Source organism: Camelina sativa, chromosome 9 (genome assembly GCF_030686135.1).
Source record: "Camelina sativa cultivar CO46 ecotype springtype chromosome 9, ASM3068613v1".
Taxonomy (NCBI): Eukaryota; Viridiplantae; Streptophyta; class Magnoliopsida; order Brassicales; family Brassicaceae; genus Camelina; species Camelina sativa.
The window spans coordinates 39,465,453-39,492,849 of record NC_141888.1 but is presented as its reverse complement, the minus strand read 5'-3'; the positions used below and the strand labels follow the sequence as shown (position 1 = coordinate 39,492,849).

The window sequence follows — 27,397 nt, the reverse complement described above, 5'->3', positions numbered from 1 at the left end:
ATATGCAAATTTACAAAAGTAAAACATGTTAAGAATATAACGAGATTTAGAACAAACTGGCAACTTCTGGTAGACAGAGCTCGACAGGAACAGACAACAATTTGCTTCTGAATTTCTGATAATCTTTAATCTTTATGTTCAATTCAAACCCTTGATATTAAAACTAATTATATCTCGACAAAAATTAATTATATAGTACCAGTTTTTTTTTTTATAATTAAAATCGTTTACTGAGATAGTAAATCAAAATTCATTAGTTTCAACTTCAAGTAAACTACTACTATAAAATATTGTAAAAATTAATTGTTTAAAAACAACAATATTCTAATAACTTAGTCCCTGATTAAATAGGAAAACATTATAGTAATTTTAATCTTCTATTAACCGTTACGTTACTACCAAGTTTCTTTAACCGGAAAGTTCAGAAACTCGGAACAACGCCGAAACCGCCATAAACTCCGACGTCCCCACCACCATCATCACCTTTCGAATCTGTACGCTTAGCGAAACGTCCTTTGATCCTCGGCCTCATCTCAGCGTAAGCTTTACGCGACGCGTACCTAATCGTCTTCTCAAACTTCCGATTCTTCCTCTTCTCTCTATACCTCAAAACCCTAGCTTCCCTCTCCGCCGGTGATAACTGCACAACTGGTGTCATCGTCACCGTCGTCGTAACTCCTCCATTTTCAGGCACCAACGCTACATCTAAAGATCTCGACGAATCCTAAACATTTTTCACAACAACAACTCAAATCAGATCCCAAAAAAAAAAAATTCCAGATCTAGATCTTAAACATGATGAGATGATTCGTAAATCGTACAGTTTGGTTGATGAAATTGAATCCTTGTTGAGAAATTTTGGAAGGAGCGAGATCGAAATTGAAGTAATCTTCACTGAGAAACATCGTCTTGTTCTGAACAGGAACGACTCCATCGTTACCGGAGCTATTCTCCGACGTGACCTCCATCTTCGGATACTCAAGATCGGAGAACAAATTAGAGATCTCGACTCCTCCTCCTTCTTTAGGCAAAAGCCACGACGCAGCTTCGACGCTGACGTCAGCGTCACCACCGTCGTCGTCTACGAAATTAACGGAAGAGGAGGCGGATTTGGCAGATCCCGAAACGGCGTCGTAGAACGGAACGATCGGGACTCGCTCGTGGCGGCGAGAGAGCGGATTAGCCGAGTGGATGTCACGGTCGCAAGCGATGCAGAGCGCGGCGGCGTCGGCTTTGCAGGTGACGTGTGCAGGTGCTTGTTCGCAGACTTCGCATAGCCAGACTCGTTCGTGACGGGAAGCGAGTTTGTTAGCTGTGTGGATCTTACCGTCGCATGCGCCGCAGAGAAACGCTGCGTCAGCTCGGCAGAATAAAGTCGCCGCCGTCAATTTGCACGAGTCGCACAGTCTCGACGACGCCATTTTGATTTTTTTTATTCTCTCTCTCTCTTTCTTCTCTCTACTGTTTTTGATTATTTTAATAATTGAAGTGAGTCAGCTTTTTTTCTCTAATTGACTGACTCTTGGTGCTGTGGAAGTGGCGATTGTATGGAACGCGCTGGGACATGGAGATCTGAGAGTAACGAATAGATAGATGACACGTTAGCGAACCTTAGCCGAATAGTGAGACATTGAGGAGAAGTGGGCCTAGTCATATGATGTGAAGGTTGTGCTTTTTTTTTCTTTCGGAACTTTCACAAAAGGAACATATGGAAAGTTCGGAATTTTTTTTTTACTTTTTTTTTTGTCGGCAAGGAAGTAAATTCGGATAAACAAGTAACACTGTGTACAATATGCAAGTAGTACATTACTAGTATCACTAGATGCTTTTCACTGGGGCGGATAAAAAAAAAGCTTTTCACTGGACGAGACCATCAAGAACAGATATAGATAACTTAAAGTCTAGAACCAAAAATAAATAAACCAAACCGACCATTTTGTCATTTTTGGTCATTTTATTGACTTTTAAAGTAATTTATGACTTATGAGCAAGGTAGATTATATACCAAGTTTTCTTTTTATAAGACAACAGAGCCAAATATTTGTAACCAAACTGATACTGTATATCTAACAACCCAACCCAATAATTTAGTCAGACGACTTAACGATGTGATTATTTGGCAAACTCAACAATAGTTCACTATAATAGAAATTGCAAAATTCACTCAAATTGGCAATTTATTTCAACACATGCAAACTTGAGATTTTTTTGGTACTTTCTAACATCTTATTTAAACACATGCAAACTTGAGATTTTTCACTCAGAATTTTATACAAACATAACCAAGTTAGGAATTTCATACAAACGCAAGCAAATATGCAAAAATAAAAGCCGTAGGAGCAGACAAATGTAACATTTTTCAGACTCTTTAACAGTTCAACATTTGAGCTTATTAGTCCAAGTCGACAAAACATCACTTTGACGCCTTCTTTCGTCTAAAATCAGTTCAATTTCATGTTAAAAGGTGTTGTATCCCTTGTGGGTCTCAATCAAAAATCCTCGTTGAGTTTTTTTTTGTCAGAAGGAAACAAAACAACAACAACAAAAAAGAGACAATATTAAGTGAACATGTCATTGATATTAACTCATAGGATGATGAACTAAGATAAACCATACTAAACAAACCAATAAGTATAAATGATCGAAGATACACTCTTTGAGGGATGACCAATTGGTGTATGAAGATGATTTTAGCCACTGCCCGACTTCAACGTATTACTCAACCTGAAGACCAAGATGGAGAAAGTAGAATATTTGAAAACAAACGCACAACGAAATGGGTTCACTTTCAGTAATAGGACAAATAAATGGTTCGGCTCAGTTTCAGAATGTGCTTACCAGTCCAATCCCTCGAAAAGTCCCTCGCCTTTCACAGCACAAGTTTTGAAGATTGCCCATTGACGACTCTTTATCTTATGTAACTCCAAAGCTTCTGTAACAGCCGCATCATCAAGTGCACCAGGAAGATCCTGTTTAGTCAGATTTAAGAAAAATCAGACCAGATTATTATAGATGTTTTCAGCAGAAGTGTTTATAACGCATGCAAACAAACTAAAGCTTCTTTAGCAACAGAAACGAATTGCCAACAGTCAAAATTTATCAGAAGAGCTAAAATTTAGATACTACTAACCTGCTTGTTTGCAAATATCAGAACCACCGCACCTTTCAATTCCTCTTCCTATAAAAGACAATTGACAAGAGAGTCAGATTCAAATGCTGACAGTGGCAGAGGTACACTTCATTGTGAGCTTTTGTTGCATAATGAAACAGTTTAAGGATAGATTCTAAGATCTACAGAGCGACATGATCAGATCACTTATTCCTTTCCATCCAGCACTGACCTAGATACTTCAATTTTTGAGTCACCTACTCGAAGCTCATTTGATAATTTAAGAATACTTGATACACGCAATTGAGCAAAGATTGTATTTCTATATATTGTACGTTGGCAGAAAAAGGTTCTCCAAGATTAATTTTGGGTGCAAGAAGACTAACATGAAAACAATACAGCAGTGTATGAAAAGGAAGCCTCAGCAGTAGTTTACCTCCAAAATTGCATGAAACTCCTCTTTCGCCACCCCGATTCTATCTGTATCACTCGAGTCAACAACATAGATCACTGCTTGTGTATTCGGGAAATAGCATCGCCAGTACGGCCTGTCAAAATAACCATTAAATTTTGGAAAAAAACACAAACTAGTATAATCTTGATGTAGCCATTTCTGCTCATCATGCCTTCACACAGTATATGCAATGAAAATGAGAAAAGAGTTCATTTAGCTACCTGATGCTTGTTTGTCCACCTGTCACAGAAAAGTAGTAGTTAATGTATTGTGTTTCGCCAAAACAATTTAGTTATTAAAAATGTAATTCGTAAATAGCAACCATACCATACGTAAGTAATTAAACAGCAAGACAAACATACATTTTATGCAAAACAATCAACAAACTACATAGCAAGAAATGTGTTACTAATCATCAAGGCTCAAGCCATCACCTTTTAAAATAATACAGAACTCTTTGTTACCCATATTCAAATATAAAGAATTTCGTGTGCGTCTTCAAGCTCACTCATAAACGGGGTAATAACATGAATAATACTAGTCCAATCTACCAAAGTACTAATCATTATCAAGGATATATAATCCAAGGACTCAAAATAAAGTAAAATTCCGGATCATGGGTTCCGGTAATTCACTCAAAGACGAACATTCAAATCATTCAACTGTGTCACTGAAGATCTGCTAACATGGAGCTAGTCCAATTAGAAAGAATACGTAGTTGGTTTGATCTATGCTTATAAAGTTTTGATTCCGAACTTCCCTACCATATAGTATAATAAAATCCTTCCTACTACCTCAAATTCGAAGTTTAACGCATCAAGGCAATTTAGGGATTCAAACATATTCAAAGAAACGTACCTAAATCCCAGACCTGAAACTTGATATTGTTGTACTGAACAGTCTCAACGTTAAATCCAATAGCTGCAAAGATCAGATCAAAACCACAATATCACAATTCTGAAAACACATCAACTAGATCCATAATTTAAACAAAATCGAGAGAGAGAGAGATAGATAACATACTCGGAATCGTAGAGACAACTTCCCCCATCTGAAGCCGATCTGGAAATCACATAGAATAAAAAAAAAAAATCAACGATCGAATCAAAAACCCTAGTCACTGAATGTGTCAATAGAGATACGAAATGAGAAAGATTAAGGAAGAGATTTATACAGAGGATTGTGGTTTTTCCAGCATTGTCGAGACCGAGGACGAGGATACGAGCTTCTTTGTTGCCAAACACGGACGAGAACATCCGCGTGAATAGGATTCCCATCTTCTTCTTCTTTCTTCTTTCTTCTTTCTTCTTCTTCGTTTCGGATCAGATCAAACGATCTAAGAGAGATTGTATTTCTTCTCTTGGATCATTCGACCTCTCAGATCTTTCTTCTTCTTTGTGAGAGTTTATGCGATGACTGTTAAAAAAAAACAATCCCGAGAAGGACGAGAAATGTGGGCTTTCTCTTTCGTTGTTTCTGATTCAGAGAGAGGCTTTGTGTTGGGCTTTAGTGTTATCAGTCCAGCCCATTATATCTCTAGGCTCGGTCATGATTGATGATTGCTAGTAAGAAAAATGTGGTTGGTCGTTCGTATGCGCTTGGCATATAATAGGTTTTCTTAGAATGCCCCTTCGGTTGAGTTGAGTAGATGTCCAAAAGCTTCATGATATCCGCTAAAGAAAGTGTTTTGAGTTTTAAAAGCGATGTTGGTTTTCCATGGATTTTCGTAGAGGTTGATTGCGTTTATTGGTCCTAAGTCCTATACTAACAGATGATAGTAGGCGAATAGAATAGATAACGTACGATTGCTTTTGTCTTAACGATGTAATCATGGCGTTTTAATTTGTATACTGCCAAACACAATACCAACTTGTATATACGAAAGTTTATGTTGTATATAGATATTTTCGTAAAAACAAATAATGCTGATCAATCTTCTTCCTTTTAAGCCCGTTTAGTAACGGGTTTTAACTAATTTTAAATGAGTAGCCGTTTATGTAATAAAATATTCACTCCTAGCTTCACTAGGTTTGGATCCTCCATGTGTGAGGTGCAAAAGTGGTCTTCTCGACTAGGGAATCAACAAGAAAAGAAGAAAAAAACTCCTTTAAAAGACAAATTAATAGGGAAATGAAAACAACTAAAGCCTAGTAGTATAACATTGAGGTTAATAAGAATTATATGTTAGAAACATACAACAATCAAAATATCATATTCAACCTCTTCCACATTAAACGTAACTCCAATCACAACACCATATTTTAGTGTTGGAATGATCTTTTTTTTCTTTTCCTATCTCAAATGACAACACTGAAGAAAATACGTTTAATTTTTTTTTTTTTGACAACACTTATTCTTATACTTATTTTTTTGATACTTTTATATTCTTATATATTAATTAATTTATTTATCATAGTTTTGAATTTTTGATACATACGAAATAGTTTTAATTAATTAATATAATATAATATGACTTAATTATTTATAACTTAATAATTATAAAATTTCAATCATAAATAAAAAATAAATTACATCCTACTAATTATGAAAATTAATATATTTCGATCACTAGTGTTCAATTAATATATTTTAAAATTAAATATAAGCTTTTCAGTCTGTAGTTTACCTATGTCAAGCAGTGTTCAAGAAAGCGGTCTAGGCGGCCGCTTAGGCGCCGTCTAGGCGCTAGGCGCTCAGTAGACGCCTAGATGACCGCCTAAACCGCTTAAAATTACATTAATTTAATTTTAATATTTATTTTTGATTTTTAACTATATTGATTTAAATTATTAAGTTTTATATTTGTGTACATAATTATAAATGTTTATATGTTGTTAATATAACTTAAATAAATGTATTTTTGTTAATTTTGTTTATAATTTATAATTTTTTTTTATTTTTCTAACATATATTTGTACATAATTTTATATATATAATGTTTTATGTTGTAAACGTCTAAACCGCCTAAAAACCGTCTAATCCCCAATTAGACGTTTTAGGCGCTAGGCGCTGGGTCACCGCCCAGATACCGTCTAACGCTTTCTTGAACACTGATGTCAGGTAAGAATTTTTATAATCGAGCATCATTGTCATCCCCTATGTAACTTCTACAGCTAAAACCTCATACTCTATCAACTATGATCATATTATATATGGAAAAAGGGAAAGTAAATTGTTCGTTCTCCTTTAATTATTTTGTATGTTTATTTATGCTGCACAAAGTTTGAGACGGTTTATAGTATTGCTTTGGAACTTTCTTGCGGGAGACGCGGCTACTCGGCGCCTCTAGAGACAGCTCAGCAAGTGACAAATAAGTCAAAACAGAATCATTGTCTTTGCTTTCATATTAACCTCTGTTTATGACACGTGTCCCATTAATTAGCTGCTACTAACGTATTCAAATTAATTAGCTGCTACTAATGGACAAATATTAAAATCAGTGGTCTATAGCCCGAAGGTTTATTGTATTACTACTTATGTATAAAATTGAAATATCTAAAAGTTGATTATTCTGATTTTTATTTTAAATCACTATCTAATCGACGAGTTTTAAGTTGGCAAAAAGCCGTTATTATATCAAAATAACAATTTTGATTGAAAATAATGCATAAAATTAAGTTTTTGACGTTTTTGTGGAGTGCACTTCACTTCAAAATCTCTCTGCATTAATAGCGTGAGAACAGAAGAAAATTTGGTCTTGTTGATGGGACATTGTCAAATTAAATGCAAAGTAGGTTAATGGGGCAAGTAATCGAATTATTTTCTGATTGATACCATAAAATGTGCTTTTCATTTTTTGTTTAACTAGAAAAGAATTTGATGCTTCTTTCTTGTGTCTACAAGACTACTCATACGCACACATTCTCAAATATTATAAGTTATGACACCATCATCAGTACAAACAACTATTCTTTGGCAAGAAAAATACACAAATGCAAGTAACACATACATAGAGGAGGAGACACCATTATAATAAACTCATAATGAAAAACAAAAAGTAAATAAACGAATATCTTTGGAAGAAAAAAAAGAAAGAAAATGTCGAGAATATATACGTAAACAAAGGTGAATGTATTTTAATTTATACATGAATATAAGTAAATAAAAATTACAGTGTTTATGTGTATATATATAGGATTAATCACGTTTTCATTGAAACATTAGGAAGCTTTTGAATTGACGATCGATCACTAGTCTTGGAATAAGAAATTACGAACAAAAACATTCATTAATCATCATAACTCAAAATTTTCTCTCAGTAAAATTTACATTCCTCGGAAAATTTCCCAAGAAAATCCCCAAACAACAAAAGAAAGACCTAATAGCAAAGATGTAAAATCCCCCCAAAAAAAAAAAAAAAAAACTGAGAGAAGAAAAAAAAAAAACAAAAAGCTCAGTGACTCGTTGTTTCTTCATGTTCTTTCGTTTTCTCACCCATTTTCTCCTCGGCAGCACCACCATCCTCCGCTTTTGAAATTACCATATTACCCTCGTGACCACACATGCATTTGTTCGCCGCCGGCGTGGCTAAAAACCTCGGCAAGTCATCTCCGGCCATTATGACAAGAATCTTCTCCTCGTACGCCACGCTCTCCGCCTTCACTCCAGACTGACTCTCTTTCCCTTCGTCGACTCTTCCACCGTTTCCTTCGCCGGAGTCATCACCGGAGGTGGACAAGCGCCAGTAAGAGCAAGCGAGGATAAGTAAAGCGAAAGCTATGAGTCCTAACATAGCGGCAAGACCACCGAAAAGGTACGGCACCGGTGAGTGCCACGGCGACAGAGGCGGTCCGTGATTCTCGAGTGGCTTTATTGACGTGGCATGTCTCGCTTCAACATCTACCGATGCTTGTTTAATGCTCAATGGCCTCATTTTTTTTTTTTGGTGTGTATTTCTTCTGTTTCTCTCAGATTTTTTTTTCCTTCTTCTTCTTTATTTAAAAGTATATTTTTTTTTTAATTTTATCACTCTTGACTTTATGGAAGAAAAAAGAAGAAAGCTGGAAAGATGAATGAAATAAGTGCGATGAGGTGTTATATTTATAGGTGAGAAGTTACCTGAGGAAAACGAAAGTGAGTCACTCCGAATATTTAATTATCTGAATTAAAGCATTTTTTTGTATTTTGTCACAAGTGGTTTATTACTTTTAGTTTTGCCGCATATGCATGCAATGTCAAACTTATTTTGTTAGGGACACATATACTTATATATACATGTAACTATGTAAGGTGTTTGTTTGAAAAATAATAATAATGTACTGTTACGTGTAAAATTTTTGCATTAACTCGGATTGATCTATCGAATTATAGAGAGCTTAGGCTTTTATGTATTTTTAAGTCTTGTTTCTTTTTACATTTTCTGGAGTATTCTTGAAGGTTTGGAGAAAAAACTAGTATAATATTGTAGAAGCCTTGGAGACAAAGCAGAAAGCCTTGTACAAGAAGGATAATATCCAATTAGGAGGATCTAGAGAATCGATCTCTACCATTAGATCGACTAGGTAATATCCCGTGCATATGCGCGGGTTGTTATATTAGTTATGTTAATTTATTTTAGGTTATAATAATTATAAAATTATGAGAATTTTCTGAGCATTTTTTTTTAAAAAGTTTTTTCGTATGCTATTTCTGAAGAATCAAATCAATAATTATCATCCCTTGAAATCCTATAAATAACTATTCTCAAATTTTTGAGCCCATGCAAGAACACAAACAAAACAAAGAAAATATTTAGAATATGAGATATGGTGGATGATAATGTGAGAATAATTATTTATAGGATTTCAAGGGATAAAAGTTACATTTCTAAAATTATTAAATGGAAGAGTTAATTATAATTTATAGTGTGTTTGAAATGTTGGTGTAATTCCTTGTAGATCATCCTCAGCAATGTAGGAAATATCCCACTGTAATATTCCAGCAATCCTTCAAGTGTCCCCCTATAAAGTGCCTGCGACAAACATAAAATTCAAAATAAACTTGTGTGTATTATGGTTTCAATGATATTTGTGTTTTCTTTATTATGAGGTGCGAACCTGAATGTTTGGAGAAAGTTCCAAGAAGTGAATATGCTGGTTTCGAATTAACCGTATCAAGGACCGAACCTTTTCAAAATGTTGTGGATGGAGTGAGTTTCCTGTTTTGTTTTGATAGTCGGTCCTTATGTGAGTGATTATCTAAGAATCAATCAGTTTCTCCCACTTCCCATCAACTCCTACAAACAACGGTCGATGCTGTTCCATATTACTTACCATCTTTGAACCAGTATTTCCCCTTGTGTTAATTATATCATTAACATCCTTGAAAAAGTTCAACTTCTGGTCGACATTCCAAAACAGCGGATTGTTTAACGGGATTTCAAGGGATAAAAGTTACATTTCTAAAATTATTAAATAGAAGAGTTAATTATAATTTATAGTGTGTTTGAATGAAAATGAATGGAAAAATAGTCAATTCATAATACATGTAATTTCAGTTACAATTTAGTAGTAAAGTGTGGATTTAAAGTATAGATTAATGTACATTATTATATATTTATTTAACTAAAAATAAATATGATTCTTTTAGAAATTAAATGCTAAATTAATCAATAAGGAGAGAGTGAAACCTTTATGTAAGTTTGTATGATATGTATATCTTACATAGTTTATATTAATATGTGAGTTAAATGTCAAGATTAAATGTTTTTTAATTTGTGATTTAATATAAAAAATATTTTAATTTGTTTTGACTTAAGGAAAAGGAATACTAAGGGGCTCAAAATTTTAACTTACACATGATTTGGTTGTTTTGTTGATATAAACTCAACAATCATACATAATTTCAAATTGAAAATAGTACTTTTGAAGTGACAAACTAAATTAGTTTTCTTATAAAATTTTATAAACTTCAATCCAAATATTTTTTAAAACCCCCAAGGAGAACTTCTATCTTTTTGGTTTTGTTTTTTGTTTTTCACTCATCAATTTAAAGTATAGTGCTAGATTTCATACTAATGGTTTCATCTTTGGAGGATTTAGTTAAATGGTGTTAAATTATATTGTTTTTCTATATTTCATTTCCACCTAAATCACAAAGACCTTTTTTTTTTAATTGAAGTTCTTTTTGTTTTCAGAAACCTCAAATTTTAAATGAAATAAATATTATATTGATCTTTACAAATTTATCTATTTGATCACAAAACAAAATAGAATTTATAAATAGAGTTTATAGACTTTAAGCAAAATAGGCTTTATAAATGGATAATTGTATTGATCTTTAAATATTATTATATTGATCTTTACAAATTATTAAAAATGATACATAGAGATGAATCTTTTCAACTTCATGACTTATTGTGTGGTGAGAGTATGAAAAATAATAACTTACTAGATGTTAATCTAATATAGACAATGGAGATAAACCTTTTAAAACATTAAAGTAAACAATGTAAGATATACAAATCATACAAACTCAATGATATTTGAATTGATTTTTTTAACTCATATAACAACAATAACAAAAAAATACAAAAAATTAAAAGAGATATAGTGGAAAAGGATTAGAGAATGAAAGAATGAGAGATTAAGAGAATAAAAGAATGAGTATTTATAGGAAGAGAAGTGATGGAAAATTACATTTAGAACAATGGAAGTTACAATTCTCATTTATTATTTGTTTAATTACAATTGAGTGGAGAAATAAAGTTAATGCATAATTTATATGATTTCAGTTTTGTATGAAAATGTGAGTTAAATGTGAAGATTAAATGTGTTTTAAATTTATAATTTAATATAAATATTTTTTTATTAAAATTGAATTGCCAAGTGGACCAATAAGTAGAGAGTGAAACTTTACTTTTATATATATGATTCTATCAATATCGTCCATTACGAAGGTGAACTTGTTTATAAATGGGTCATTTATAATTATCCGAGTATTTTTCTAATTAGTAAAACTTTACTTTCTCTCTCTAAGTTTTAAGTTTGAGTTTCTACTTCCTAATAGTATGCTTATTTATCTTTTATGAGGTAAGGGGCTTGTTCGTTTGGCTGCCGCAGGTACTTGCGGCTGCGGCAGACGCAGGTATGGTTGTTCGTTTGCTTGCCGCAGGTACCTGCGTCATGACGCTGCGACAAACGCTGCGACCTACGTCTAATATTTTTAAACGTTGTTTCAATTCAGCGGTTAAAAACATAAACGCAGCCGCTGCCGCAGCCGCCAGCGTCAACCAAACGAACAAGCCCAAGGTCGCACGAATCAAATCACGGGATATCGGTTTGTGACAGAATGTTACCTACCCCTAATTTATTAAATCAAATACAACATACTAATATTTCTTTTTTACAAAATTAAATACACAAAAGACTCCGACAGATTCAAGAACCACAAAGTTGCGGCATTAACATCAAGGTTCTCGGCTTCTCGCCATCGATTCCACTCCGTCAACCCACAAGATAGTTTCATGTGTTATTTTCTTTAGCAATAAGTATAGGACTATAAATGTCATCAATAAAGTTAAATCTGTCCAATTGGCGTATTAAAGAGCAAATTAGCATCTTAAAACAGTTTTTGAAAAATGTTAAAAAAAAGCCTAAGTTTTTGAACTGATTGTACTTAAAAAAAAAATTTGAAATTACTTTTAAACCATCTCTAATGTATATTTCTATTTTTTCCTCTAAAATAGAGTAACTCAAAAATAGAGCATTGTTTTACTCCAATGTATTATTCTATTTTCAGTGTAAAAAAAATAGAGGTGAGAATATAATTGCTTTATATATAGAGTAATACTATCATTTTCTCTATTTTAGAGTAATATATAGAGTAGGATTGTAGCAAATATTGCTATATAATAGAAATTTAACTCTAAAATAGAATAGGGTTGGAAATGTCCTTAAAACTTAAATTTAGTCGAACAATTTAAATCTTTTACAATCTTTTTAAGGAGCTATATACATTTTTATGTGCATTTTGTGTTTCCAACTGTTACTCACTTGTCACACCAACTACCCGCACCAGGTATAGCTAGCTGCTCAATAGTCCACAAAAGCTGTCTTCAGATAAATATGTAAGTTATCAGGTGCATATTTGTGTCCCAGCGTTAAACTTTTATGTATTTCAGATGATCCGTCCATTTCAAAGGACCACATTATTTTCTTTCTATCTGTTTTGTTTATATGCTAGACTCAATCTTTACAAATATTTACGAAGGCCTATTTTGGAATCATCTATGTATTCACATTGGGATGACATATATATATTCGAATAAATTAAGAAAAAAACTTAACTCTTATTTTCAGTTACCTTTGAAATATAAGCATTGATACGATGCCCTAATTAAGATGGCAGGAAAATCATATATTGAATAATGAAATTGATCTGAGTTCTTTTTTTTTTGTCAACACAATGATCGGTCATTACCAGAAATCACTTTTGAACAAATCAATGATCGAAAAACTTTTACTCAGTAATAAACAAATTTAACCGATCAGGTTTTTCTAAAAGTGCTTAAACAAATGCACATCAGTATTAGATGGTAGTTTAGTATATATATGTTTATATATACTATATAATATAGTATTAGTATCGTCACTTTATTCCCGTCAGGATATAACGAGAAATCTGTGATGATTATAGAGGCCCACAAGATATTAGTGCGACGACATGAGGCACAGTGAAATAGCACATTTGGGTGCTTTAGTGGTAAATGACAATGTTTGCACAATAATACTAAGAGAGACAGAAATGATAGCGAAAGGACGAGAGGGAATGAGCATTGTGGGTTAAAGCCCCAACAAACCAATTTGTGCTTCTCGTCTTCATCTTCCATATTCTCTCAATTGGTGCGTCAGATGTGATCTAAATGCTTCTCTCTCTCTTGGTGATTTCATCTTTCCATCATAAGATTACTAACTATCTTGTGTTGTCGATTGTTTATGTATTTACCTATGAACAACTCTTTATATCTGTTGATAGATGTATCATGGGTAAAATTTTACATGGTCTCGATTGTTCACGTAAGTTTTTTCATTTACATTTAATTTATACATGTTATAAAAAAGCTTCAACCTTAAGCATATTAAGCGTTTTACAGATTCTATGAGGTACGTTTTTGCAGTTAGATCTAATGTATTTAACACTCATTTTTTATAAAAGGATTAGTATGATGGTAAATACCCGGATCACGTTTTGGTTAAAACAAATAACATAGAAAACTTGAGATCACCAGTCATTGTCATTACACAAATTCAATTCTATTTTATATTATCTAAGCACACAAAATGAGATTAGATTCGATCAACAATATCTTTGGTTCAAATTGATTTGGCACATTGTCATAACAAGAATCATTACCGCTATTAAAAAATACATTACATAATTCAATTCATCCTTTTTAATTTAGTACTAATATAAAGCACCAAGCACCATGTTCTTCTTGTAATTCGACAATCAATTCATATCTTATTTATTTACGTGGGTAAGTATATTTGCATTCGCATTTACGAGAAAAGAAATAATATTATATAAAAATTAAAGGGTAGTAGTATAACTGTATAAAGGTTGGTTCTTTTGGTACTGACTGGTGAACTTAAACAAAGTATTACAAGTAGTACAGCTTAAACAAAGTATTACAAGTAGTACAACTCTAAATTTTTAGCAATCACAAAATTTTTACCAAAAAGTTTTATTAAAAGCTTTACTCTTAGTTTTTTGGTACAACTTTTACGTACAGTTTTTTTTTACAGTTTTACACTATTCCGTAACAGCTTACAGCTTCATCTTACAGTTTTTCTGTACAGATTTGGTTACATTATCAATCGGATCCAAATGTGTTCTTGGTACAACTACAAACTCTGTTTGAGAAAAAAAAAACATTTTTTTAACTAGAAAAAGAAAAGAAAAAGAAAAAGAAACAATTAAAAAAAGAAAAAAAGGAAAAAAAAAAAGAAAAAAAAAAGGATAAAAAAAACAATTAAAAATGTATTTGCACTATTATTGGATACATTCATTCATGTCCCACGTTTCGTCAGCTTCCACCTGAACCTTTCAGGCTTCATTCAAGCAGTGGAGGGTACAAACTTTTGCACGGTCAATCATTTCGTAGTTTTATTTTGTTTTTATTATCTAAGATTTTTTGGACTTCGATTTCCATAATATATAACTTAGACAAGAAAAGCACATTCACCAATTAAACCATCAAAACACAGGCAATGAAAAAAAATTCAGTCTTATACAGTGTTTTGCATTTCACTTACGTATTTGTTATATTTATTTCTCAAAGGAACAAAAAAAAATCTACGTAAGTAAATGTAAATCTTAAGCAGTACATTTATTTGGGTCAAAATTTATCCTTGAAATCTAAGCAAATCATTTAAATGTCACATATAATTTACCTTATGCAAACTACTTAGCGCCAGAGCCGTCACAGAGAATTATGAGGCCACAAGTCCAAAAATATTTTTAGGTCTGTTAAAAAAAAATTTAATGAAAACACAAATAAATAAGAGTTTTGAGGATTGAACTCATGACATCTTAGACTCTTTTCCACTGCTTTTACCACTAGGCTAAAGGAACTTTCTGTGAAAAAGGACCGATTATAGACCTATATATTTTGTGGCCGCAAGCTGATGCTTCATCAGTTTGTGTCTTGGGCTGGCTCTGCTTAGCGCTTCGTATAATTTTATGCAAAATTTGTGTAGTCTTTCAGACCGATCTCTAGACATGTTTTGAGTTTGATCAAGGCTGAAATTTGCATTATCTAATTAAGCACATTAGGCAAGTTCTATTTGGAATCCTCCAATGCCATGTAACATGGCTAAGAAGAACAGTCATGAAGCATCACGAGATCGGATTTTTCCACGACAATTGGCTAGAACCTGATCATAACTCAGGACACATAACGCATCCTTACCTTTCGACCCCATTGCAACGGGGCAAGACACTGAGGATTTGAAGTTATTCAAATCTGAAATCTTAAACTATACTAATCTTATCTCCTTCTTAATTATATGTTAGGGACAGATAATATCAACAAAATTAATCGCCCAAAAATAGAAATATCATAAAATAGACGATTGCAGACTATTGGTTAGTGTCTTTATTCATTTGTTTCTCGATATTTTCTTTTCAAACATCTGACACAAAAAGAAAATACAAGAGTTGTGGTAATTAACAACTAGAGTGTAACACATTTTTTTAGGTTTTAAGTAGATGTGAGTACCACTTAAAGGTCCTTTTTGTTGTGATTTTCCCTATTTTTGCTTTCTAATTAAATTCTGAAGTTATTTTGTTCCAAAATTTTGTATGAAGTTATGCTTCACTAATGCTATCAGCATAATCATATATTATTTACTTGTTAACTATGTGATATGTGAATACATGTCGATAAAGCATTTTTTAAAAAACATGTCGAAGACTTTGTAGATAAAGCACATATTCCCAACTTGGGTTTTGTTTCGAGGGTGTTTGGTGAATGGTGACGTACATATTTCCAACTGGGGGGCTCTCAACCGTAAACGATGCCAATCAGGGATCAGCGGATGTTGCTTTTAAGGCTTCGCTGGCATCTATGAGAAATAAAAGTTTTTGGGTTCTATCGTAAAGCTAAGATCATTGGACATCTTGAGTATAACGAACATTTTAACAGCAATTTAAGACATAGTCACTCTATGGAAACCGTGTAGATAGAACTTTGCTTAATGTGTAGATAAGAAACAATTTTTTTTTTTATCAAAAAAAGTTTTGATTCAAAGTATTATTAGATTCATGAAAACAAAATAAGATTTTTTTTTTCTGTATATGGCAATATATAATATGAAATTGAGGCAAGGTTGACTGAATATATGAATATTTGAATATATAAAAATATTATAATATTATACCATAAAAAGTCATCTGTATGTACAGACCATGGCCACATATTCATCACTCTATGGTATCAAGGTTGTATAAATTCTATCTTTTTACTGAAGATAAGAGATCATTCATGCTTTGATTGATGGTATAAAGTTTTTTTTTAAATAGTGGAGAGTACGTTTTGTTTGATTGGTGGTTTGGGATGTGTAGCGTGAGTTTCTGGTGGGTTTTATTTTTGTTTTGAAACCAATTCGATACTTTTTCTTAGTAGATGGTTTTAGATTTCATTTTAGAGGCATCTAGATCCAGATATCTTAAGATCTAACAACAAAATTTTGCTAGAAACCTGAATATGTTTTCAAAAATTGTTTCATTTCGTAGAATCCTGCTTTGTTTTCCAACGGATGTTCATGCGAAAACTGTCACTTGATCTATATCATGTCTTTGTTGTAGTTTTCTGGATTTGACATGCAGTATCATTGCATGACAGATCCATTGGTTCACAAACTTTTTGTTTAGTTTTGCAATGAACTTCTGATTATATCGTAATGATATTTCACTTGTTTTCAGATTTATGTTAGATTACATTTTTGAGGCATCATGATTGTAGCAAAAGATCTTGTGAAACCTAAATATATAGTAACTGGATTTAGTGAGCAAACTCAATTCTGATTTTTTTTTTCATGCGTTTAAGCACAACAGGCTTCCGGATCTGAAATCTCTAACGCAGTGGCAAGCACTTTCGCCTTGGATTCATTCTTGACAACGTCCCCAAAGACGAGTACCTCGCCGTCGCTGGTAGAAACCCCGGACGTTGATGGTAGTGGACTGAGTGTTGATCACTAGTTTGTCCAGTTCAAGCTTCAGGTAAAAACATGTTTCCCCTTTATAACTCCTTATAGTGTCTCTCATTGCAACAATTCCTTAGTTTTTACACATTGCAACAATTTTTCATTAGGAACTGAAAGCAACGGGAAAAAGGCAAAAGGGTGTCAGCTTCATAACCTATTATGATGTCAAACATATGAAGATAAGAAGCTGTGCGGAAGAATTTGCTTGTCACTCTTAAATTTATAGATCGCAGCAAACCAATGACCATCAAAATATATTTGAGAATACAAAGAATACAACAAGTATTGGGCTTGGATTTTAGCATTGCAGAAAGATCATTAGACAACTTGCATGTAGGGGCCATGTTAAGAGCAATTTAAGACTTAAATTTCTGACTTAGTTTAGCCTAGAAAGGAAAAGTTGATGAGGAGATAAATGTTTGCAAGACATTTATTTATGCTTGCAAGTTGCATGGACGATATTGAATTTTCCTTGAAAGCATGAATGAATGTCTTGACGACATGCATCTCCGGATAAGCTTGCCCTCTTAGGCTAAACCAAGTCAAAAATTTATTTCTGAAATTTCTCTCCACGTGACCTGAACACTCAAATTGTCTTATGATCTTCACACAATGCTCAAACCCAAAACCACAGCTTGCTGTACGTACTCTTTGCATTCTCAGGTTTATTTTGAAGGTCATCGATTTGATCTGGCTTGAATAGAGAGATTGATGGGCAGATTGTCAAGGACAGCTTCTTTTAAATCTTAAAAGGTTGCAAACTTAAAGTTACTGACTTTGTTTAGCTTAACGAGCAAAGGTTGGGAAGATAAATGTTGTCAAGACATTCATTCTTGCTTTCATGGAAGATATATAATTTTCTTTAAAAGTAAGTATGAATGTCACCACCACATGTATCTCCTGATCAGCTATCGTTCTAAGGCTAAACAAAGTCAGAAAATTATGAGCGAACTTTCTCTTGACATGACCTGAACACTCAATTGTCTAATGATCTTCACACAATGCTCAAACCCAAAACCACAGCTTTCTGTACGTACTCTTTGCATTATCAGGTTTATTATTATGGTCATCGGTATGATCTGGCCTGAATTGAGAGATGTAGATGGGTTTTATTTTTGTTCTGAAACCAATACGATTCTTTTGTTTGTAGATGTTTTTTAGATTTCACTTTAGAGGCATCTAGATCTAGAAATCTTAAGATCTAGCAATAAAATTTTGTCTAATACCTGAATATGTTTTTTTAAATTGTTTCTTTTGGTAAGAATCCTACTTTGTTTTCCAACAGATGCTCATGCAAAAACTGTCTCTTTAACTATATAAATGTCTTTGTTTTCTGGATTTGACATGCAATATCTTGTTCACAAATTTTCGCTATAGATTTGCAATGAACTTATGATTATATCGTAATGATATTTCACTCGTTTTCAGATATTAGCAAAAGATCTTGTGAAACCTAAATCTGTTTAAAATGGATTTAGTGAGCAAACTCATTTCTAATTTTGTCATGCATTTAATCACAGCAGGCTTCCCCGATCTCCAACGCAGTGGCAAGCACTTTCGCCTTGGATTTCTTCTCGACGACGTCCCCAAAGACGAGTAGCTCGCCGTCGCTGGTAGAAACCCTGGACGTTGATGGTAGTGGACTGATAGTTGATCACTAGTAAGTCCAGTTCAAGCTTCAGGTAAGAACATGTTTCCCATTTCTAACTCCTTAGTTTCTCACAACATTCCAACAATTCCTTAGTTTTTACACATTGCAAACAATTTTTCATTAGAAACTGAAAGCAACAGGAGAAAAGCAAAGGGTGTCAGCTTTGGAACCTATTATGATGTCAAACATATGAAGATAAGAAGCTGTGCGGAAGAATTTGCTTGTCACTCTTAAATTTATAGATCACAGAAAACCAGTGACCATCAAAATGAGAATACAACAAGTATTGGCTTGGGTTTTAGCATTGCATAAAGATCATTAGACAACTTGCGTGTAGGGGCCATGTTAAGAGCAATTTAAGATTTAAAATTGCTGACTTAGTTTAGCCTAAAAAGCAAAGGTTGATGAGGAGATACATGTTGTCAACACATTTATTCATGCTTGCATGGACGATATAGAATTTGCCTTGAAAGCATGAATAAGTGTCTTGCCCACATGCATCTCTTGATCAGCTGCCGCTCTTAGACTAAAACAAGTCAGAAAGTTTTGTCTGAACTTGCTCTCGACTTGGCCTGAACACTCAAGTTTTCTTATGATCTTCACACAATGCTCAAACCCAAGCCACAACTTGTTGTACTCTTTGCATACTTAGATTTATTTTGACGTTCATTGATTTAGATCTGGCCTGGATTGAAGATTGATGGGCAAATTTTCCAGGACAACTTCTTTAAAGACCAAACTTTGATGCCCAAAACGTTTGTTCACTATTCAGCTATATCATTTTTATTTTCTTGATTTGGTATTACATACGTTGTATACAAGTTTTGGAATATAGATTTCAGCGAACTTTTGATTAATTATACCGTCTCTCTCTTCTTGGATTCTTCTTCCTATGAATCTTTCCTCAAAAACAAAAGAATAAGTCACATGAACACATCGCTTAAATGTGTCTGTCTCAGATTCAGAGTTAGAGAGACACTCTCACTGAGGTCCTCGTTGTCTGAACACAATCCATATTGAATCTCACAAAAATTGGGTCCAAACAAATTCACATGTAAAGCCATGTCTCTAAAGATAGTGAATCCAAAAGTAAGATGTTACAGCTTAGCGCTCAACCTGGAGAGCCAGCACTGGAGGAGATCTGTTGAGAATCATCACACGATTCTCTCTTGAAAATCTCCAAAAACTTAGGTTTCCAGTCTCTACATCATATCTATAGGCATAAGTTACATTTCCTGGCCCGTTAGTGAACAAAACAGAGTTCCCACTCACACCACAACCACCAGGAGGAAGCTCCTTAGCCGAGAAGGAGAAATTCCCCAGCTCTCCAATAAACAAAACACGGTCTCCCAAATCGCTGACCACAACCCATTCACCAGCCTCCTCATCTAGCCTACTCACTCTACATACTAACCGAAAATAATCCAACTCACCATATCTTGGTACGATTTTCTCAACCAGGAAAAGCTCATCATCACCTGATGGAACTAGATAATTACTTGAGTTCAAAAGCTGTGAGGGCTTCAATGGAGTCGCTTCCAACGAACACGGATCAATAACGAAGATTTCCCCGTTAAGAAAGACAGCGTAAAACCTACCTCTAAAAATGAACAAATCCCAACAAGAAGCATCTGAGAACTTCTTAACCCGCATCCACCTCATTTCACCACTTGTTAACACCAACAAAACTTTAGTGTAGTTGAGTAGCACAACAAATCCTCCTCCTTGTTTATTTAACGGAAGCAAAGCCACGCCTCTGTAAGCTGATGTCCACGCTTCAGGATCCCAACCAATCATTCTATACTGATGTCCTAGAGGGATGATCTGACAGTCTAGCATGTTCATCAAGGTTGGCTTTTCAGATCCTGGTATCTTCACTTTCACTGTACACTGAAGAGGCTCCATATGATAATGATTCTCTGACTCATCTACTAGACCTATATCTCCTAGAAAATACTCACAAGGCGACGTATCTCGGACTCTAAAAAGAAACAAAGGGATCTTCTCAAGGATACACAAGTCTCTGCTATCGTAAGGGAAATCAGCAAAAGTTGGAAGAGAGTAACTCAGACGTAACAAGCAAGAAGGAAACGGAATCGCTGATCGCCACGTGGTGCAAACAGAGCGAACATGAACAACTTCGAAACAGTTGTCAAGATACGTCAAGATGAGTTGCAGTAACTCTCCAGGGAGAAGAGACCACTCTGGTGTCTGCTCTTTCGTTGCGGGAGACAGCTGCAATTTCGAAACCTACAAGAAAAAAGAAAAAAAAAGAAAAAAAAAATTACAATTTTTGAAGTAGATATCTGCGAATAAGCATCAAAAACGAGTTCTTACGCAATCCAGGAGAAGAGAGCAGTCTATGGATGATGTCTCTGTTGCAGGTTCCGCCATCATTGCAGGAAGAATGAATTTAAGAAAAATTGATTAGAGAATTTAGTCTAATTCCAGAATTGAAGGTGGAGAAAGAGTACGTACCCAAAACCTGGATTAAGTGTTAAGAACCCTAAATAATTACAGAGACACAGAAGAAGAAGGTTGAAAAAGTCAGAAACGAAACCATCTTCTCCCAAATATTTTCGGATCTGGGGAAGTAAAATTTGTTTCCAGGAGGAAATTTTCTTTTTACCAATTTGACTAGTCGGGTCGGGTTGACACAACGGGCTTCATTCCGGAATTTGGGCCTTAATAGAAGAAGAGTTGGGCTTATGGTAAAAAAGAAGTCACCAGATGACCATCAGCATTAGACAGAGTATGCATCCAAAAAAGTTACAAGTAGCCACCAGAATGTCTACATATCCTCACAACAAAAAACAACATACAGTGACTTCTTCACTTCTAGAATTGGACATTGTCACTAGTTAAAACATTGATTTAGGCACATTTTCAGTTGGTCTCTTGTTTCACCTTGGAACAAAACTTAAGAACAGAGCTTCTGTCTGCTCCCCAAACCAGCTCCAGGATGATTGATTCTCCTATCTTCACACCGTTAGCATTGCAAAACTCTTTCCAACCTCCTGCCAATCCCATTCTGTTACGTTCCACCTCAAAACACATTTTGGTAGACCACTTCACGCCGTGTTTATCCAAGAAACTCATCTTCTTTGCCTTTTGTAATCCATTCACCTTTGTGAAAGGTATTGGAAGCGTCTGCGAGAGATTCAAACGAGGGTGAGATAAGGATGAAGAATTCTGTAAAAAAGAAAATTAATGGTTTGGTGATGAGACTAACCAGTTTAGATTCTCTGATGTTGTAAGGCGTAAGGGTTACTGTCACAAAACGGTTTTGAGATTCTGAAGAAGAAGCTTTCCATATCGATCTACTCTTCACTACATTTCCTTCTGATAAGCAATCTTCTTCTTCTATCTCTCCAGGGGATATCCGTAAACCAAGAGTTCCACCTCTTTGGATCAGTTTGAAACTTGAGAAATCTCCAGCTCTAAGTCCATTAGCTTGACAAAAACTTCTCCATCCTCCTCCTCTGATGTAAGTAGTTCCGCATGATCTTCGTTTCAAACTTACACTCCATGATCTGCCCTTTTCGTTCATCAGAATTATCTCTCCACATCTTCTGTCTAGACCATTTGCTCTCACAAAACTCATTGGAAGAGTCTGGAAATTTCATTACAATACAAACATGAGTTTGAATCTAATTCATACCCTAAAACAAGATACAAACCTACTATAATAGTTTCTTTTGGTGTTCAAAAAAATTAAAGAGTTAGAATACCAGTGAGTCATAGCGTAGATTTGAAGGCGTGACATTAGCCACAAAACAAGATAGATCTAATGACGACTCTGCTTTTTCCTTTTTTCTTTGAATCTTCCCTGAAAAAGAAGAGACTACATCCAACTAGTATTAGACTAAAGAAGAGACTCTCTATCTTTTATATAATACTTACGGATTCATATTCCACTATATGAGCACATTTCTTCAATATATCAGTTAGAGAGGCAAATGAACACAACTGACCGAGATTGTTCTGGTTGTTTAAAGAAGACACATATTGAATCGGACAACAACTAGGTCCCAAAATTATCACGTGAAAACTCATGTCTCGCTCTTGTTTGAAAACAAGGATGTCGCCTATGCGAAGAGCATGTGCGAGAGCAAACTCTTTCCAACCGTTTGTGAGTCTTTGGCCATCTATTTTCACTTTCCAGATTATTTTGGATGCGTCTGATCTTAACTCGGCCGTCTTCTGCTCATTTCTTCCTTGTACATTCTTCAAGAAGAAAGCCACAGGAATTGTCTGAAACAACATGCAAATACATAACAGACACATTATGCTCAATGAGCTTCTCAAAAGACAGAGACATAGACAGAGATAGAAGAAGGGAAAGAGTAAGAGAGAAATATTACCAAATGGCTGTGAAAGCCAGGAAGAAGAGGCTTGAAGAAATGTTGATTCGCCATTATCAAAGCTTCTAAATCTCTCTTAGACTTCACACTGCAATCTCAAAGGGGTAAAGAGTGTAGTAAACACAAAATTATAAATGTCGAGACTTATTTTTATTTTTAACTAGAGACTCTTTGGTTTCCCACTAGTGAACCCGAGAGCTTTTAAAAAAAATAAAAAACTAGTAATGATTAACTTTGTTTCAAAACATATACTGTTGACTTTTTCTCTATATAAGGCTTAGTTGAGGAAAACTTATGCACTTTACATGCTTTTATAATAACAATCATAAATTTCTCAATAAATCAATTATGTAGAAGTGAAAAGACGATTAACCATACCTATAACATGTTTCCTCAGTCGAAACAGAGCCTAACAGGAACCTCCCACTAGATTAGCTTCAGTACAACGAATAAGATAGACGTCGCCTCTCTTTTGGAGACAGGGGGAATAAGTAATAATTATGTGTTACTCCCTCAGTTTTTTATTACTTGTCATTCTAGAGATAAATTTTTGTTTCCTAATACTTGTCGTTTTAGATTTCCAATGCAAATGTTTGGTAAAAATTTCAATTCTATCCAACTTTATTAATGTTTTGACCAATAAAAAAATTAGAAAATATATTAAAAAGGGATAAAACAGAAAATTTAATGGTTTTCTTAATCTGTGTGAAACAACCTTAAACGACAAGTAATATAAAACGGAGGGAGTATATGATAGTGAAGTAGATGGTTGTGAGAAAGTTGAATAAATGGAGAGTTGTAAAATAAAATAGAGAGTTGAATAAATGGAGGGTTGTGAAATAAAGCTTAAGGAATATTCTATGTAATATTCCCTAAGACTTGTATTATAAATACCAAGACTTGGTGAAGAGTTTCACACAAGCTAGAGTGAGTGAGTTTGAGTAAGAGTCTTAAGAGTTCTTGTAATCCCTTTGAGTGTTTCAATAATAAAGTTTATCCCTTTGTATAAAGATCTTTCTTATATCCTTACATAATCTTTTGTCCAAAATACTTCCTAAACACTTAGCATTGATCCTAAAAACCTCCTAAGTGGTTGTACCACTATGTGTGTGTAATTTAAGTTGCACGCCACTACAAGAATGCTTTATCACACTTCCTACATGTCTTCAAAGTAAAAATAAATACCTACAGCTTATTTCATTTCTGTGTGGTCTAAATTTGGCTCCAAGCCTCCAAGTCATCAATATGATACATACATGACCAGTTTTATTACCTTGCATTGTACAGTTTTTCATAATTGTAGCCATGAAAGTGGCTTGGAACATCTGCTGCAGGTTGAGACATATAATTTACTTCTTTCAAAAGCTTTTGGCGACTTGGAAGAGTACTGGTAAAAAAACATGACCATGTGATACCAAGTACTCAGCCGGGCTAATGCAGCTTTTAGATTTCAAGAGACATGGCTGTGTGGTGTTGACAAGGTTGTTGTGGGGATACTCTCGCAAAAACACAATAAAACTTAAATACGATTGATCTAGTCTTCAAAATATCAAGCTACACTAGATAAAAATATATAAACCTAATATCGAATCGAAGGATAAGGTTGCTTGTGATTCTAATAAAAACAAAACCAACAGTATGTCTCATGTATCCAAAGCGGTATTTTCAGTTTCGCACTCAACTCGAAGAGCTACAACCGAAGATGTCTCGAGGACCATCACACGGTTCTCTCTTGAGAATCTCCAAATATTGAGTTCGTCTTCGGGCCTTCCAGTATGTACTCCATATTCATAGGCAAAAGTTAGATCGCCTGCATTGGTGAACAAAATTGAGTTCCCAGTCACAAGACAGCCATCAGGAAGCTCCTTAGCCGAGCAGCAGACATTTCCAAAGTGTCCAATAAACAAGACACGGTCTCCCAAATCACTGACCTCAACCCACTTACCAGCCTCCTCATCTAGCCTACTCACTCTACATGTTAACCGATTATAATCTATTTCATCAGCAACAGGAATTGGGTAGAAATTCTCAACAAGGAAAAGCTCATCATCTCCAGATGGAATCAGATAATCAATTGAACGCAGAGGCTGTGAAGGCATCAGGGGAGTCACCTCCAGCGAATAAGGATCGATAACGAGAATTAGTCCGCCTAAAAAAACTGCATAGAATCTGCCTCTAAAAGTGACTAAATTCGTGCATCGATGATCTGGGACATTCTTGAGCGGTTCCCACCTCATTTCAGCACTTGTTAACACCAACAAAACGTCAGAGTAGTCGAGGAGCACAACGAATCCTCCTCCTCCTCCTCCTCCTCCTCCATCCTTGTTTAGTGGAAGAAAAGCCACGCCTCAGTAACTTTTTGCATAATCTTCAGGATCCCAACCGATCATTCTGTAATGATAGCCCAGTGGGAGAATTTGATAGTCGAGAATCTTAATCAAGGTTGGATCAGATCCTCGTAACTTCACTTTCACTGTACATTGAAGAGGAGATGGAAGCAGCTCCACTGACTCATCTCGGCCTATTCCTCCCAGAATATACTCACACGGTAACGCAGAGGAAGCAGCAGGAGCTCGGAGTCTAAAGAGGAACAAAGGGACCTTCTCGAGGGTGCACAATTCTTTGCTTTCTAAAGGGAAGTCTGCGAACGCGGGAAGAGAATAACTTAAGCGCAACAGGCAAGAAGGAAAAGGAAATTCGGATCGCCATGTGCGGCAAACAGAGCGAGCACGAAGGACATCGAAACAGTTGTTCTCTTCTAGATGCGTCGAGATAAGGTGCAGTAGCTCATCAGGGAGCTGAGACCAGTCTGGCATCACCGATGAAAACTTCTTTCTCCTTGCAGGTTCTGCGATCTTTGCTCCAATTTTTTTAAATCTGAATTTTTTTCAAGAAAACAATTGTATTTGTTACAAAGGCAACGGAACTACAGTGTATATACGCTTTCGATTTGAAGGAACTTTGCAATTCCGACAAAAAAAATAAAAATCATATGAGCTCAAATCCACCACAGCAATACCGATAAATGATAAAATCATAGCCAAATTCAATCTGAGGTTCGATTTCAATGATAAGAGAAGCTCGAACCATACGCATACCTGCCGAGAAATTGAAAGATTGTGAACACGAAACCAACGATGGAGAGAACAAACTGAAAGATTTCACCGAGAGATTTTAATTTTGTTAGAAGAATTGGATTTAGGGTTTACTGACTTTTGGGGGGAGGGTTTTTGAAGAAGAGACAAAGATATCTTCTGGCTTGGAAAGAGGGTCTTACTTAGCACGTGGATTTTAATTTAAAATAATTTTTATCAATATAAATTCTTGAGCTCAAATATATTTATTGAAATTTTTGTGTATAAATCTACATAAACACTAAACTTAATTTACTAACATAAAACATATATATAGTTAAAGATAATGTTTATTTGTTATATTTATTTGTGAGGGATTTTAGTTTAAATTTTTTAGGAATAGGAATCATTGAATATAAATATAATTAATCATTTAAAGTTTAAAAGATACATCTAAATAAAAGTCATACTTATTTTACTAATCTATATATAATATCTATATTGTCTAGTGTCGCAATAATGTTTTTCTGGTAAATCAATAATATATCACGTAGTAAAAAAAATGACTTAAGAATCTCCCTCGAAGAGTACATTCCATATTCATATCCAATGAAAACATCATTTTAAAATTTCTAACGCCGAATGTCGATCATTGACCTAATTATAAAGATCATTTAAACATATTGATATCCTACGTTAAATGCAAATATCAAAGATTCATGAACATTTTAGTGTTATGTTGCTGATACAAGCCTAAGCTTTTTGACCATAAACCATCCAAGCTTTTGTAACTAATCGTGTAGGAGATTTTGGCTGCATTGGGCTTTTAACCTAATGGTCGCAGGTTCAAGTCCTGCTATACCCAAACCGCTACAACGGAGTTGTACAAGTGCATCACCTGCCATAATATAATTTCTGACCAAGTCAAGAATGCTTAAATGGTGAAATGATTAAACCCGGCATCCATTCACTAATCCAAATTACATATTTGTCTAAAACCCTCGTATGTTATTTTCAGATGCTAATTTTGTGATGCAACCTCAATTTTGTCTTCTAAAAA

At 34.4% G+C, this 27,397-nt stretch overlaps 6 protein-coding genes, 1 long non-coding RNA gene and 1 pseudogene across 8 annotated transcripts; 1 reads left to right on the top strand and 7 right to left on the bottom strand.

Annotated features, from left to right (window-relative positions):
• Window positions 1–202: 202 nt before the first annotated feature.
• On the bottom strand, window positions 203–1,686 carry LOC104713943 (zinc finger protein CONSTANS-LIKE 3-like). Its single transcript, XM_010431170.3, has 2 exons — window positions 822–1,686; window positions 203–724 (listed from the first exon to the last, which is right to left on the bottom strand). The coding sequence occupies exons 1-2, from the start codon at window positions 1,419–1,421 to the stop codon at window positions 422–424; spliced, it is 903 nt and encodes a 300-aa protein (XP_010429472.1). The 5' UTR covers window positions 1,422–1,686; the 3' UTR covers window positions 203–421.
• A 743-nt stretch (window positions 1,687–2,429) lies between these two features.
• LOC104713941 (ADP-ribosylation factor 1) lies at window positions 2,430–5,016 on the bottom strand. Its single transcript, XM_010431169.3, has 8 exons — window positions 4,738–5,016; window positions 4,587–4,625; window positions 4,422–4,484; window positions 3,785–3,803; window positions 3,546–3,657; window positions 3,131–3,178; window positions 2,839–2,969; window positions 2,430–2,724 (listed from the first exon to the last, which is right to left on the bottom strand). Exons 1-8 carry the CDS (start codon window positions 4,838–4,840, stop codon window positions 2,691–2,693), a joined length of 549 nt encoding a protein of 182 aa, XP_010429471.1. The 5' UTR covers window positions 4,841–5,016; the 3' UTR covers window positions 2,430–2,690.
• A 2,756-nt stretch (window positions 5,017–7,772) lies between these two features.
• Window positions 7,773–8,559, bottom strand: LOC104715941 (protein GLUTAMINE DUMPER 4-like). Its single transcript, XM_087467602.1, has one exon. It carries the CDS (start codon window positions 8,434–8,436, stop codon window positions 7,957–7,959), a length of 480 nt encoding a protein of 159 aa, XP_087323728.1. The 5' UTR covers window positions 8,437–8,559; the 3' UTR covers window positions 7,773–7,956.
• Window positions 8,560–16,221: 7,662 nt separating this feature from the next.
• Window positions 16,222–17,733, top strand: LOC147939285 (uncharacterized). The gene is made up of 2 exons (XR_015567174.1): window positions 16,222–17,264; window positions 17,356–17,733. It is a non-coding gene; the product is annotated as an uncharacterized LOC147939285 (long non-coding RNA).
• Window positions 17,734–19,786: 2,053 nt separating this feature from the next.
• Window positions 19,787–21,507, bottom strand: LOC104713940 (F-box/kelch-repeat protein At1g64840-like). Of its 2 annotated transcripts, XM_087467601.1 has the most exons (3): window positions 21,378–21,502; window positions 21,237–21,274; window positions 19,787–21,149 (listed from the first exon to the last, which is right to left on the bottom strand). In XM_087467601.1, the coding sequence occupies exon 3, from the start codon at window positions 20,802–20,804 to the stop codon at window positions 20,004–20,006; it is 801 nt and encodes a 266-aa protein (XP_087323727.1). In that variant the 5' UTR covers window positions 20,805–21,149; window positions 21,237–21,274; window positions 21,378–21,502; the 3' UTR covers window positions 19,787–20,003. The 2 variants fall into 2 exon arrangements, with proteins under 2 accessions (XP_087323727.1, XP_010429470.1); XM_010431168.3 differs by having other exon boundaries at window positions 21,237–21,507.
• A 101-nt stretch (window positions 21,508–21,608) lies between these two features.
• LOC104715940 (B3 domain-containing protein REM14) lies at window positions 21,609–26,524 on the bottom strand. Its single transcript, XM_087467599.1, has 8 exons — window positions 26,362–26,524; window positions 24,941–26,140; window positions 23,642–24,394; window positions 23,264–23,351; window positions 22,874–23,153; window positions 22,631–22,743; window positions 22,132–22,512; window positions 21,609–22,049 (listed from the first exon to the last, which is right to left on the bottom strand). The coding sequence occupies exons 4-8, from the start codon at window positions 23,315–23,317 to the stop codon at window positions 21,786–21,788; spliced, it is 1,092 nt and encodes a 363-aa protein (XP_087323725.1). The 5' UTR covers window positions 23,318–23,351; window positions 23,642–24,394; window positions 24,941–26,140; window positions 26,362–26,524; the 3' UTR covers window positions 21,609–21,785.
• LOC147939284 (F-box/kelch-repeat protein At1g64840-like) lies at window positions 24,907–25,500 on the bottom strand. Its single transcript, XM_087465925.1, has one exon. It carries the CDS (start codon window positions 25,498–25,500, stop codon window positions 24,907–24,909), a length of 594 nt encoding a protein of 197 aa, XP_087322051.1.
• Window positions 25,612–26,079, bottom strand: LOC104713938 (F-box/kelch-repeat protein At1g64840 pseudogene; annotated as a pseudogene).
• Window positions 26,525–27,397: the final 873 nt, after the last annotated feature.

Excerpts from the sequence above, each read along its gene's own strand:
- LOC147939284 (XM_087465925.1), bottom strand. The coding sequence starts at position 25,500 with ATGAGGTGGGAACCGCTCAAGAATGTCCCAGATCATCGATGCACGAAT.
- LOC104715940 (XM_087467599.1), bottom strand. The coding sequence starts at position 23,317 with ATGGCGAATCAACATTTCTTCAAGCCTCTTCTTCCTGGCTTTCACAGC. Across the intron at positions 22,744-22,873 it reads AAACAACCAGAACAATCTCG|TCTCTTCTTTTTCAGGGAAG; the intron begins GTCAGTTGTGTT and ends AGTTGGATGTAG. Across the intron at positions 22,513-22,630 it reads ATCTACGCTATGACTCACTG|ACTCTTCCAATGAGTTTTGT; the intron begins GTATTCTAACTC and ends TGAAATTTCCAG.
- LOC104713941 (XM_010431169.3), bottom strand. The coding sequence starts at position 4,840 with ATGGGAATCCTATTCACGCGGATGTTCTCGTCCGTGTTTGGCAACAAA. Across the intron at positions 4,485-4,586 it reads AGTTGTCTCTACGATTCCGA|CTATTGGATTTAACGTTGAG; the intron begins GTATGTTATCTA and ends TGATCTTTGCAG. Across the intron at positions 3,179-3,545 it reads AGTTTCATGCAATTTTGGAG|GAAGAGGAATTGAAAGGTGC; the intron begins GTAAACTACTGC and ends TGTCTTTTATAG.
- LOC104715941 (XM_087467602.1), bottom strand. The coding sequence starts at position 8,436 with ATGAGGCCATTGAGCATTAAACAAGCATCGGTAGATGTTGAAGCGAGA.
- LOC104713943 (XM_010431170.3), bottom strand. The coding sequence starts at position 1,421 with ATGGCGTCGTCGAGACTGTGCGACTCGTGCAAATTGACGGCGGCGACT. Across the intron at positions 725-821 it reads TCAATTTCATCAACCAAACT|GATTCGTCGAGATCTTTAGA; the intron begins GTACGATTTACG and ends AAAAATGTTTAG.
- LOC104713940 (XM_010431168.3), bottom strand. The coding sequence starts at position 21,296 with ATGATGGCGGAACCTGCAACAGAGACATCATCCATAGACTGCTCTCTT. Across the intron at positions 21,150-21,236 it reads GCTCTCTTCTCCTGGATTGC|GTTTCGAAATTGCAGCTGTC; the intron begins GTAAGAACTCGT and ends TTTTTCTTGTAG.